Source organism: Acanthisitta chloris, unplaced genomic scaffold (genome assembly GCF_000695815.1).
Source record: "Acanthisitta chloris isolate BGI_N310 unplaced genomic scaffold, ASM69581v1 scaffold5750, whole genome shotgun sequence".
Classification (NCBI taxonomy): Eukaryota; Metazoa; Chordata; class Aves; order Passeriformes; family Acanthisittidae; genus Acanthisitta; species Acanthisitta chloris.
The window spans coordinates 339-12,830 of NW_008653221.1; the positions used below are offsets into that span (position 1 = coordinate 339).

At 41.3% G+C, this 12,492-nt stretch overlaps 2 protein-coding genes across 3 annotated transcripts in view; one reads left to right on the forward strand and one right to left on the reverse strand.

Annotated features, from left to right (window-relative positions):
• The first annotated feature begins 565 nt into the window (after positions 1–565).
• On the forward strand, positions 566–874 carry MRPL57 (mitochondrial ribosomal protein L57). Its single transcript, XM_009079967.1, has one exon. It carries the CDS (start codon positions 566–568, stop codon positions 872–874), a length of 309 nt encoding a protein of 102 aa, XP_009078215.1.
• Positions 875–7,190: 6,316 nt separating this feature from the next.
• ZDHHC20 (zinc finger, DHHC-type containing 20) overlaps positions 7,191–12,492 on the reverse strand; it is a 26,906-nt gene continuing 21,604 nt past the window's right edge. The window contains exons 9-11 of one of the 2 annotated variants that reach the window (XM_009079986.1): positions 11,456–11,545; positions 10,217–10,332; positions 7,191–7,590 (exon numbers count right to left, since the gene is read on the reverse strand). In XM_009079986.1, coding sequence (XP_009078234.1) covers positions 7,571–7,590; positions 10,217–10,332; positions 11,456–11,545 — 226 coding nt within the window. In that variant the 3' untranslated portion in view covers positions 7,191–7,570. The remainder of the gene's footprint in view (positions 7,591–10,216; positions 10,333–11,455; positions 11,546–12,492) is intronic. The other variant, XM_009079978.1, reaches the window with a different exon arrangement.

The following is a 12,492-nucleotide window of genomic DNA, read 5'->3' on the forward strand; positions in this document are numbered from 1 at the left end:
TCTCCAGCTCCCTTGTAGCCCCTGGCTGATGTCTGTAAAATCTAAACATAATGTGGCCTTCCTTGCTCTGTGTTGTGTCAGTGTCAGTGCTGTCTGCCCACACCAGCTGGCTCTAGCAACCAGATCTTCCCCAGTTAGGAGTATGGGACTAGATAATTGCTTACCAATGAGTTCATGGAGATACTGTAGCTCAAAGCCTAGTGCTGAGGAAGGGCCAGGTTTAGATCTAGAAGCCAGACCTGGAAGCACTCCCTGTTTGGATAATGTAGTGACCTGTTTGAAGAAGCTGAAGTGAATCCTTAGAGTATCCAGGACTGGATCTTTCTTAAGTACTTCATAGAGACATGCATTGATGTCAGTGTAAGGATAACTGAGGAAATTCTTGAGGTGCACAAGGATTTCAGCTTCCCTTTTCCACTCTAAAGTTTCCAGCCCATGTGGCGTTGTGCAGTCACTGTCTGTAATGGTTCTGAGCCTGAACCTCACCCCAGGCAGCAAGAGGCAGTGGAGTACGTGCCTGCGGAGCTTCTAACTTCTCTTGGTTTTGTTTGTATTTTAAAGCACAATGTTTTTAACAACGGTATTGCTCCGGAAGAGAATCCCTGGACACCAGTGGATTGGGAAGTACCGGCGACCGAGACAGGTGACCATCTGCATGAAGCAGGCGATGATCCGGAGGCTGGAAATCGAGGCAGAGAATGAGTACTGGCTGAGCCGACCGTACCTGACGCAGGAGCAGGAGTACAGGCACAACACGGAGGAGAGACGTGCCAGGTGGGAAGCTTTCAAAACCCTGAAGCAATCCAAGTTTCCTGAGCACAGATACCTCAGTGACGATTTAAACCACTTAAACGTGACCAAGAGATGGACTTGAATAACATGGCATGTCTGTGTTTGCACGTGTTGTGCACTGCCGTGGAATCTGCTCTCATACCCATTATGGTAGTCTAGTGATTCAGTATGATAAGGGTAGGTGACAAATGGGACTTTGCCATGGTAAACAAAGTGTTCAATTAAAAGTGTTCCTATGAAACAGCCTATGGTTTGTTGTTTTTGTCTTGTTAGAAAAGGGCAATTCTTTGTGTGGCTCTCTACCTTCCTTCTGCTCTTCAGGGCTTGAAATGGTTTACCAGGTGCAGTGGGGATGATTTATAGATAAACTAGATTTATAGCTCCACTGATTTCCTTTTGGAAGCCTGGAGAGCACACCTGCTGTGTGGGACAGGGTTATCTGCTGGTCCTGGCCAGATGGCTCCTGCTGGTCACTCCCTACTAAAGGGATTCTTCCACCCAGAGCAGTACTCGAGACACAGCTGATGATACTTGCCCTCAAGCATGCAAGAACCAAGGTGAACTGGAATCACAGACAGGGGTATGAGCTGGAACTCATAGACTATCATAAGATGTACTGGTTTTGGGGTTTTTTTTTACACTTTCTGAAAAGATTTGCTGAATTTAAATGCCAGTGTCACTGTCATGTCAGTGTCGAGTGTTCCTGCCCTCCCACAGAGAGAGTTTCTGACGTAAAAGGAGCACGGTTGATCCCCGTTTGAGTGGCAGCCTGACTTCTGTGTCAGGCTTGGTGTCCTGAAGGAACACAGTTAGGCACAAGTCAGGCTTTTCATTTCCCCTCAAGGCCCAGTGACCTGGAAGATGTATCAAGAGTGAGTGTAATCCTAGCGTAAAAAGCGGACCAGTTAGGCAGTGTTCCCCAGGCAGGCAGCTGTTCTCCCTGACCGAATACACACAAGCTACAGAGGAGCAGGTCTCAGGTTCTTTCACATACTTTTATTAAGTTGTCATTGCATTCACTGAACAATTCAAGTGTCAAGTCCATTCATATCACTTTGGAAAAGAGGCTTAAAATGGTACTTATTTAAACATGAACTGTACTTCAGAGAAGTACGAACAGGTCTGAACACTGATGTACAAAATCCTGAATGCACTTGCATTGGTTATAAATGGCTTAAGATAACTTCTATGGAAAAGTACACATACAGGGAATTGCAAATACAATTCAAACATGAAGGAACTTCCAGGCAAAGCAATGTGATTCTGTATTTAATTCATTTATAAAAGCCCATTTTAAAAAGTTACTTCAAGTATTAAACTATAAATGGCAACTTTTTCTCTGTGCATAGGACTAGTCCTATCTGTAACATACAAAACAAATACAACAAGTGTGTCGTTATCACATGTATCTCTTAGCACATTACCCCAAACTTAAACACAGCTCATTCCAAGTTGAGGCAGCACAATTAGGAATAACTGTGGAAGTAGAACAGGTGAGACATGGTGATTAGTGCAAATGGTGATAAGCCTTGCTGGCAAACACAAAAGTAATTGCAGAGAGAACCCAGAGGTGTTTTGTTCAAGTTAAAAAGAGGACAGGGAGAGGGGGCAGACTCAACAGCAGGCATGCTGTCTGGGATAGCCTTATGACTGTAAATTGTCATTCAGAAAGATTTCAGTTCCTCACAGTAAAACTGATAACAACAGGTTAAGGGACAGGAGTAACCAGAGGACTACACCGAGTCTGTAAGTTGTCAGCTGAGGAATGTAAATGGAAGGGAACCTGCATGTCACCACTAATGCTTTGGTGACGACAAAGGTGATCCAAACACTCCATCCCCAACACATGTGCTTGACTGCTGAGCATGAGCTCTCTGTTTCTTGGGGCAGGAGGTGGGGAAACCCCCCACAACCAAAGAAAGCAATCCTGTAAACAATATCAGACTTCACTACCTAATGGAAACAAGATTCAAGTAATTGCTGCAAAAAACAAACAGCCAAACACCAGTTTAAATCAGCATTAAAACAAACTACAACTCGTAGCTTCATTATGGTTCATGACAGTCATGTAATTAAGAAAAATGCATATAAAAAGCTATATATACAAAATAAATTGATAGAAATGAGTGTAGTAAATGTGTTCAGTATTAAATCACTTTATATGCAGCTGCTCTCTTTGGTGCCACTTGGGAATAGCAGAGCCTCTGAGGTTGCATACACCTCCTGTTCCTTAGGTACCGGGAAAGACATGTTCTTGAGTTAAAGCAGCTGCTGCTTGGAGCCTGTCTAAATGCACACCTAAGTCCACCAGTTACATACAATTTTAGACGGTACCCTCAGAGAACATACACTATAAAGCTCAGAGTTGTTGGCATTTTGTTGGCATTTTTTTTATGTTTTAATAAATCTGGCCCGTCAATGCTCTGGGTCCAGGCGGATTTGGTCAGTCTGTGTCAGAGCCAACACATCTCCTTGGTAAATCTGCCAGACACTAATGCTGTGAATGCAGCTGTTCCCTCCTCTTAGGGCTCTGGTTAGCTACAACTGGGCCATACTTCAGATACATCATGAAGTTCATACCAAATGGTACTGAAATTAATCAAAACCTTCCAACCCAAGATGATTTATAACACAGAAGAGCCACACAAGATCAAATGAGGGAAGAAACAGTACCTGAAAACTGCAAGCATTTAGAACAGGTCCAGTTTCTGAGAGCAGCATACCAGAAGTACCTTGGTATCTGCAAACTCAAGGGGCAGCTTTAACAAAAGCCTTACCATAATTTCTACTCAAAATCACTAAGAAACGAAGTGCCCAAACTCCCTCTATAATAACCCTCTGAATATTTAAAGTGGAAGTTTTTAATCAAATCTTATCACACATCTAACTTGTGTCACTGCAGTCTCAGAATAATCCTGTAGGAGGTCAGTTATGACAGAAACCTACTCCTCTTCCTGCCCTCCTTCCATAATATGCCTTTGGTAGGAGCAGCAATGATGTGCATGTGGTACACTCTGTGAATAAATAAGAGTAAGAAAAAATCCACAGCATTAGCTGTGTAGTTTTAAGTAATTTCTATTTATGGATTTGTCATCTTCACAGGGACAGGTTAATCTGAAGCCATTTCAGAAACGTGGAGGAGAAATCACACTGAAATCTTCCACTACGTCAGGCTTCTGTCCTCATACTGGGCATTTAAAACCATTTTTTTGACTCTTGAGTGTATGTAGATATTTTTAAAAGAGAAAAGCAGTAAGAAACAGGAAAGCAGTTTCTAATTGCAGCCAATGTCAACTATCCTACAGTAACTATTTATGGCTTGCAATAGTAATTATTTGGATGGATCTAAAAGCTTAAGGGCTGCTATTTTTAGTGACAATCTAAGTATTTTCAAGACTCCCTGATACAGAGTAGGTTAAAGCACAAAACCACCATGTACAACATGGCCCAACACCCTAAACATTTGTTTTCTCAGGATCCATCTCCTTTCTGGTCTCCTGAACATGTAGAGCTGTCCTCACTGCATTCACTGGGAGTTTCAGACTCTTCAGTGCATAGACCAAAAGTACTTGCTTCCTGCAGCCACTGCCTCTGCTGGCACCACCTAAGGGTGCTTCCCCCCCGAGAGCCAAACAGCCATCCTGCTCCCTGATTCGGCCTGTCTGATACAGCACAGGCTAGGGCAGCTGTCAGGGCAGAACCCAGAGACAGATGTCATCCTGCTGCCTTAGACACAACACCTCCCATCCAAAGTCCAGGACTACCAGGGAAAGCTAACCCCTCCACCCCACTCACTGGCATGCCCTTAAGAGTTCATCATGAAATGTTAAGGGGTTGGAATGGACCAGGCTTGGGGCATCCACTACCTCCCTGGGCAACCTGTGCCAGTGGCTCACCACTGTTATAAACCTTTTCCTAATATCTAGCCTAATTTTCCCCTCTTTCAATTTGTACTCATTACCCCTCAACCTGTCACTGCAGTTTCTAACAGAGTCTCTCTGTGGCTCCCCTGTAGCCCCTTCAGATACTGGAAGGTTGCTATGAGCAGAGGGAAAGGAGAAACACCTCCTTCAACCTTCTGGTCACACTCCTTGTGATGCAGCACAGGATAAATTCAATACAATTCCCTTAGAGAACTTAATTCCTTTATATCAGCCTGGGGTTTACCTTAGTCACCAGTTCCCCAGGGGAAAAAAAGGGGGGGGGGAAGGTTGGAGGTGGTGAATTTGGAAGAATATTTGAATCATTTAACTATGTTTCCTATTTGTCAAAGTGACTTTCAGTAACGCCTGCTTTTACACCCACAGGAACTCCAGCCTCAGGAGTATCCTAAGCCCACTGCTCTCCTCCTGTTCTCACCTCAGACATGAGAAAAATCTAGGACAAAAATATTCCTGTGATCTGCATAAACATGTCAGAAACATCAGTTCTTCAGGACAAGCCGCAAAAAAGTCCACCAGACATATAAAGAATTGGTTTGAGAAGACCAATGCTTGCTGGAAAACACACATGGAGTTAGCCCAGTCTGTTTCCTTGCAGTTTTTCCTGTAGGTTCACTATCCTGACTTCAGAAATCAAACAAGTTATACTGATGTCAGCCTACAGTGTATATACATTCATATAGGATAGACCAAGCACTCTGGGGACTGGGTGGGGGGAGCAGAGACCATATTGCTGAATCAGTGATACTTATGAGACATACATTTTGCTTGTAGTTCTGCTAGATGATGTCTGTGCATGGATGTGCTATTACAGCTATAATACACTGATGCAGTAAAAGCCAGATGATATCCCAGGCCCTCCCTTACAGCTCCACTGGTGTTTGGGGCTGCACCTTTTGGCACTCACAAGGAGCCGTTTGAATGTGCAGTCTTCTCCCTCTGTTATCTTCAAGAAATTTTGCTGGTGCAATACTGCTGAAAGCTTATATTCAGGTGAGCACTTCTCATTTGACATTTGAGAAGAAAAAAGCTAAACCTTTCAGATTAATGTGTAGCAAATGTTTTTCTAAGTTCTGAAATTAGCAAACGCAAAATTTCTTGTACAAAGTTTGAAGAAACATTCTGCAACTTGTATAAAACATGCAAGTTTGGACCATTACTTCTGACTCAAGAACATCCAACAGGGACCCAATCATGTTCATAGGTTCTCAAAGAGTTCTTGTTCCAGAATATTAACATTTAAGAAAAATTTATTATATCCAAAGACAAAAATTACTTATTTTAAACCTTACAATATACTCGATACCTTGGTATTTCCATCATGAACATACTTAACTGAAGTAGCAATCAGTCTGGGAGACAAACCAAACAGGTTCTTTTGGACCACATCACCACCTCGACTACTACCTTCAGTCTGTATCAAAACAGCTCATTTGTAATTGGCATCAGCTGAACATCAGAAAAGTTACAGACAGAAAAATAGCATTTGTCACTTTTTCCAGGAGCAAAATTCCAAACTACCCACAGACGAGTTAGTTGTCTTCTCTGTAGCTGAGTGAGGGGAAAAAACCCTACATGTTGTTTGCTGTAGGTCTTGAGCTAAGAATGGACTTTATTCCTCACACAGGAAACACATTTTGCCTCTTGTGAGCAGGTACATCACTGCACGAAGCACTTGGTCGTCAGCAATTTCAGCGTCACTTACACTGGACTTGGAAGTGGGAGACTAAAGAATACAATTTTTCAGTGTGTGATATATGACCCCACACTAATTTTCTCCTAAGTACCCGAAACTTGTATAAATGGTACTTTAGAACTAATAAAACCTTGTGCCTTTATTAAAAAGATAAAACAAAGGTATAAAACGCATTTATAAACCATCAAGAGTGTCATAGAAAATGCAGTACTCTTCCGGATCCATTTTCTAACAACACACAACTGCATTAAGGTTTCTCTCAGGGGTACTTTACCATTTTGTTGCTGCCTCACACAGAGCACTGCAGACAGTAACAGAAAATATAACAGCTGTTAATTCCTTTTTGGGTTGGCTTCTCTTTGTATGCTGACAGACAATTGGAGAATCACTGGAACTGAAAGCCAAGTTTTCTTCTTTGAGCTCTGTTCTTGATATGGTTAAATAAATCAAGTTAAAATGATGAGGAGGCTCAATTCTATAGCAAAATAGCAACACCCAAGTTAAAGGCTTTTATGTTATTGGCATTGCCTTGCTCCAAAGCACAGCTAGTAAAAGGAACCCTCAGTCCTGAAAGACTTGGAGAGCTATGATCAACGGGGTAGATTGGTTAACAGGAAGAGGGGAGAAGACATTGTCCAGTCCCTTCCCTACCACCTGGCATCTGAGCTATGTATACTTGCACTTCAGACTCGCTGGCCATGCTCTATGTTCATCTTTTTGTTTGTTTGTTTTTCCTCCTTCCTTTTACTTTTTTTCTTTCCTTCCGTACTCTGGAGACTTGCTATGGAAGTGACTTCTGCAGTGCCTAAGGTATGAAGTTTGCCCGTGAGGAGGTTGGAGTCTCTGCAATGTACCCCCACCACTGCAGCATAGCAGAAATGCATAGTTCCCACTCTGGACCTTGTGCATCCAAGCAGGGCACTTCAGGATCTGGCCCTTTGGTAGCAGTATATAATTCAGTGTTGCATAAATGCACATTAAGAATCTTAAGGCATCTGTCTTAACTTCCCTGCTCTGCAATAGTGCTTACAAGAATCCATTGTAATGTGCAGAAACTCCAATTTCTTGTTTCTTCCTAAAATGTTCATGTCCATTTTTTCCTGCTCAACTTCTTCCAAACAAAATTAAGTAATATTCAAGCTCAAAATGGGTTGCAGAAACCTAGTGGAACAAAAAAGGTAGTTATTGGAATTATTCCATTAGGTTTGAAGAAACAGATCCTAGTGTATTCCATTAATGCAGCTGGGTAACATGTGATTTACACACTTCTGACTGAGGACAGCAGCGAAGGTAACTTCAACTCAGAACTAGCCTTCTGGGAGGCGTGGGTTCATTTTGTTTTGGTTTTTGTTTTAAACCTCTTATGTTTTAGAAGATTAGCTGCGCTAAGAATGTCAATCCATCACGACTGACACGTGGCTAAAGTCTCTTGGATCCCAATTGGCTACTTAATTTTTGATTTAAATTGATAGATACAAGGGCAACAATGATATTTGCCTTGGTGAGGACTGGCCTTTTGCAAATCAAGCCCTTTTCACTAGAACAATCTGGGCATTTTACTTGTCAGCCTTCACTTGGCTTCTGCTGTGTGTTCTAGGCCTGAAATTGAAAAATACAATTATCGGTTTGTTAGAAGGTACAGGAAAGTACACGGAACAGAGGTTGGATCTCACAGCTACTGAATAGCTGCTTATAAATGCAGAGGGGACTGGAATTAACCACCTTGGTCTACAAGTACTGTGACAAATCCAACTGAACTCGGAATGGTTGAAGCATTGTGCTATTGAGTTACTTTGGGATAACACATACCAAAATGCTTTTGTGTTGGGTGCCATTTATACAACTTTTAAAACCACAGTAGTTTGGACAAGTGTGACACAAAATACAAATCTTCCTTTATTGAAACTGTTCTGACTTTAGGAAGAGAGGTAGAATAGACAGGAAATGCATCTCAAACTATTACCAGCCAATTATCTAGATTAAGCCAGTCATTTATGCTCCCTCTCTAGGTCAGTGGAAAGAAAGATTAAGACCTTTCTGTAATACCCCATCAAAGGCTGCTGGGATGAGCTGCTCTCAGAAGACATCCATTCCTTTCTATGAAGAACAGAAAAGCCTTAGTAGCTTATTTAGATCAGATTAGTTTTTATATAGCCAGAGGCTGAAAGGAGCCCCTTGCTTGGAACACTTGCTCGCATGTTTATATATTAAGAAAAGTTGCAAAGGGAAAACTTATCATTGGTGAATTCTCATAGCTGAGTAGATTTTTCAGAAGTACCACTAACTAGTCTGATTTTGGTATTGCATGAATTTACACCAGGCAATCTGACCAACATCGGCCTGAGCATCACACCGTTACCCATGAAGAACTTTTAGATAGATATTGTTCCTTGAAAACAAACCAAACCTCTCCCAATAAAAAAATTCTAGGTCAGAAGGCTCATTAAAAAAAAAAAAAAAGGACAGGAAACCCAAGTACTCCAAAAATTACTGAACTCACAAAATTCAAATGTAGTGTTTTCTTTCCAATGAAAATAGGAATTCCTTACAAGAACAGCTCCCTCCAACACAAAACCAAGAAAGGGGTAATGACTCAGCCCTCAGCGTCTACAGTTGTTAGTTGTCCAAATAATATTTGTTTCTCTTCCAGAGAGAAAAATTTAATGGGAGCTTGTAAACTCACCACAGTACAAAGTCAACATGAAACAGGTCTAACTGTGTCACCGGAAATACACCAATGGAAGTTTTCATATATGCACCAGCACTCACTGTATTTCCTAAAAGCAAAGTGTGTGTAGAGCACTTCAGTGTAAAAACATTGCAGAAGATCACTGTCAATTCCAAACGTGACCTGTATCTACCTACTGACCTTCCCTCCTCGTGCACACACAGCTGGTTGAAGTGTAAGAGCAGAACATGATCCACCGATATATAATTTAGGAAAAGACAGTTAAGGAGCTGTTCCTTAAGAACATAGCTTCCTCAAGACAGCACTTATCTTGGAATTGCATTTAACATTAGATTCTTTTCCCTGGTAAGGTAACAAATCCAGCACTGCTCACTTCAATCTAAATGACAGGATTAGTCTGACTCATCCCAGACCTAGCCAGCCCATGTTTCCTGCACTGCAGCATTACTCTCATTCTTGTCTTCTGGACAGTCATTCTGAGTTTCACTTAAACTTTTCTATTTCTCCTTCAACATATCACAGGAATCCTCTGTGTTCCATGACTAGTTGATTTTTCACTTCAAGAGTCCTATTTCATTCATACATATACAGAAATGGCAATGATGTTAGTCTTACCTTTTTCTCACTGAGATGGTTGGTTAGTAATAAGCTGAGATCAGCTTTCCAATGAAACTATAATATGCTTTTTTGCACCTAGAATGTGAGAGAATCTCAATTATGTGTTTCTGCAGATTTGCATAACAAATAGCAAAGATTTCAAACCAGAAAGCACATTTATCGTGGTGTGCCTATTTTAGTAAAGTATTTTCCTCCCCTTAATCAAACATAAAAGATCCCAAATGTCAGAACTGAAGTGCAAAAGTGAGAATTAACTATCTGTCTCTCCATTACCTTAACATACTAACTCATTTTGGAGCGCAGTATGGGAAGCAAGTGAGCCTTAACTTCCAGACACGCTGACTTGATTCTATGGAACAAATTTTCTGCAACATGACTCCAGTCAATTCCTAAGGACTTCCTAGGCCTAAAAATCCCCCCAAAATGAAACTCCACCACAAACAAAGTCATAGAATTATCAGAATTTTTAGTGCAGGCTACCTGATTTAACATTTTCCTCTTCAGGGCCAGTTTCCACCCACTGACAATCACCAGCTAGCAATCGATTTTGTGATTCACTGAGCGGTCGAGTAGGAAAGGACTGATTGGATCCAGAGCTGAAAAGTAAGCAAAGTCAACAGGAACTCTGTAATACTGGTACCTGCTTATTTCAGACATTTCTAGAGTAGTGAAGTTACTTAAGAGCAAAGTAAAGGAAAAAACCCTACAGTGCCAAGTAAAACCAGCCCACTGCCCCCAACTCTAATTCCCCTATAGGCTTCTTCTGGTCATCAGTCTAAACCCTTTCCTGACGTAGGCCACTCACAGTTCTAAAGCAAAAAAAGCACAGACTGATGCACAAGAAATGGCACACTGACAACAGAGCTACTTGCCACACAGTTAAGAAGAAAACCTAACCAGTACCATCTGGAAGAACAAACAAATGCCATGCTACCCCACGAAAATGCTTGGGCCTTCTTCTGAAGTCTCCTTAATGCAAAAGGATACTCTGCTGTTTGCACAAGGGTCCTGTTCTGGTGGAAATGCCACAGGCTACGCTGCATCAGAAGCAACAACTTCTCAGTGTTGTCTCTGCACCCTCTGATGCCTGGGAAGTCAGGTGACTGCTGTTGACAACAACCTCCAGCTACAAATTCACCAAACTGTGCAGACGACTTCTAAAATGGCAAATGCAAACACCCCCAGAAGTCGCACATATTCCTGTCTCTCTGAATCTACAACAGGCTTCCAGGAAATACACTGGAGATACAAAGCACACAAATTTGGGAGGGATAAAAAGTAACGAGCTAAAAACCCAGCAATCATCAGTGATCTACTTCTCTTGTAAACTCTGTCTCAGCATCCCTTGATTAATTGTGCTGGAAGAGGTGAAATATATATAATACCTTGCCTTTCTCTCACTTAAGAAAAAAACCCAATCATAATCTTTATTTTTTTTATGGGCCATTCTTCAGCCTTCCCTAGGACATTCTGATCATTGTTAAGAGCCAGTAAGCCCTCTTACTTTCTGCATTACTGTTTCCTTAGAGTCATATCATCTCTTATAGCAAAACCAAGAAACAGACCATTTTTTAGCCTTGATCCATTCTGTCCTTCTCTGAAGAGTTACAAACTTACTCTGAAGATGACAAGAAGTGTAAAGAATTTTAAAAGTAAATTTGAAACAATTTTTTTCCTCCAGATGAAGTACAAAATCAGTATCTTAAATGCCACAGTTACCTTTTGGCAGGTTCATTTTGGCTTGAGACAGTAAGTTGCTCTGGATCCATAATCACCAAACGAGTTGGAAAATTGCACCCGTCACCCAAACTAAATGACAAACAAAGACTCAAATCACTGTTCATATTGACTTAAATGATCTGAACAAGGACCCATGCAAAGGCAAACACTACAGGCTTGAATCAATTACCTGAGTGCAGTGTTGAACTCCAGACTTGAGCAAGGCAGTTCTACCACTAAATCAGATCATCAGTTAATTATGCCTTGGAACTTAATTGATTCCCCATCACTCAGTCTGGATTGCTGAGCACAGCACTAGTCTATGTATTTCAGAAACATAAATGTATTTCTGTAGACTCTTACCCCAGTCTTCCCCCAAGCCTTGGTGCACATGCGGTGACACTCTGGTATTTACAACTGCAAGCTGTATCACTAGTAACATTCTGGTGGCCATACCTTCCCCTCTGCCCAGAATTCTGAACTTAGATAAGCCTTCTTTTAAAGCAAGTTTATCAGGATAAAATGTGGTAGCAAACCAGACTGATCCACCTGCAATGTAGCTTCTGTCTTCATTCACATGGTAGTTAAACATACAGGTGACATAACTTGAGATCTAGTTATTACCTCTGCTGTTTGCTACCAGACCTCAGCTGGTCTGCAATTCGCTAACACTGGCTTAGCTAAAGTTTTAAAAACAGCATTCTGCATCATATCAGGTACATGTTATTTTTATTTTTTTTTGCATAGCTGCTTATTTACATGCACTTGCTTGGATGCATTTTGATACCAAAAGTGCCATCTACAGCAAAAGAAAAGCTGTCAAGTGTTTTCAGGGGTAAGAGGGGGTGTTTCTTGAACTGTTACTTTTATGCAGCTGAAATTCAAGCATTTCAGTTTCCTCTGAGCTGCTGATTTCTGCTCTCTAATCAGACACCAATACTACCACCAAAAGGTGTACAATTTTTATAATACACTTCTTAAAGCTTTCCAACCTTCTGTATTTAAAAGACTCTTGTCAACAAGGCCCCATCTTTGAA

Coding starts and splice junctions, on each gene's coding strand:
- MRPL57 (XM_009079967.1), top strand. CDS start 566: ATGTTTTTAACAACGGTATTGCTCCGGAAGAGAATCCCTGGACACCAG.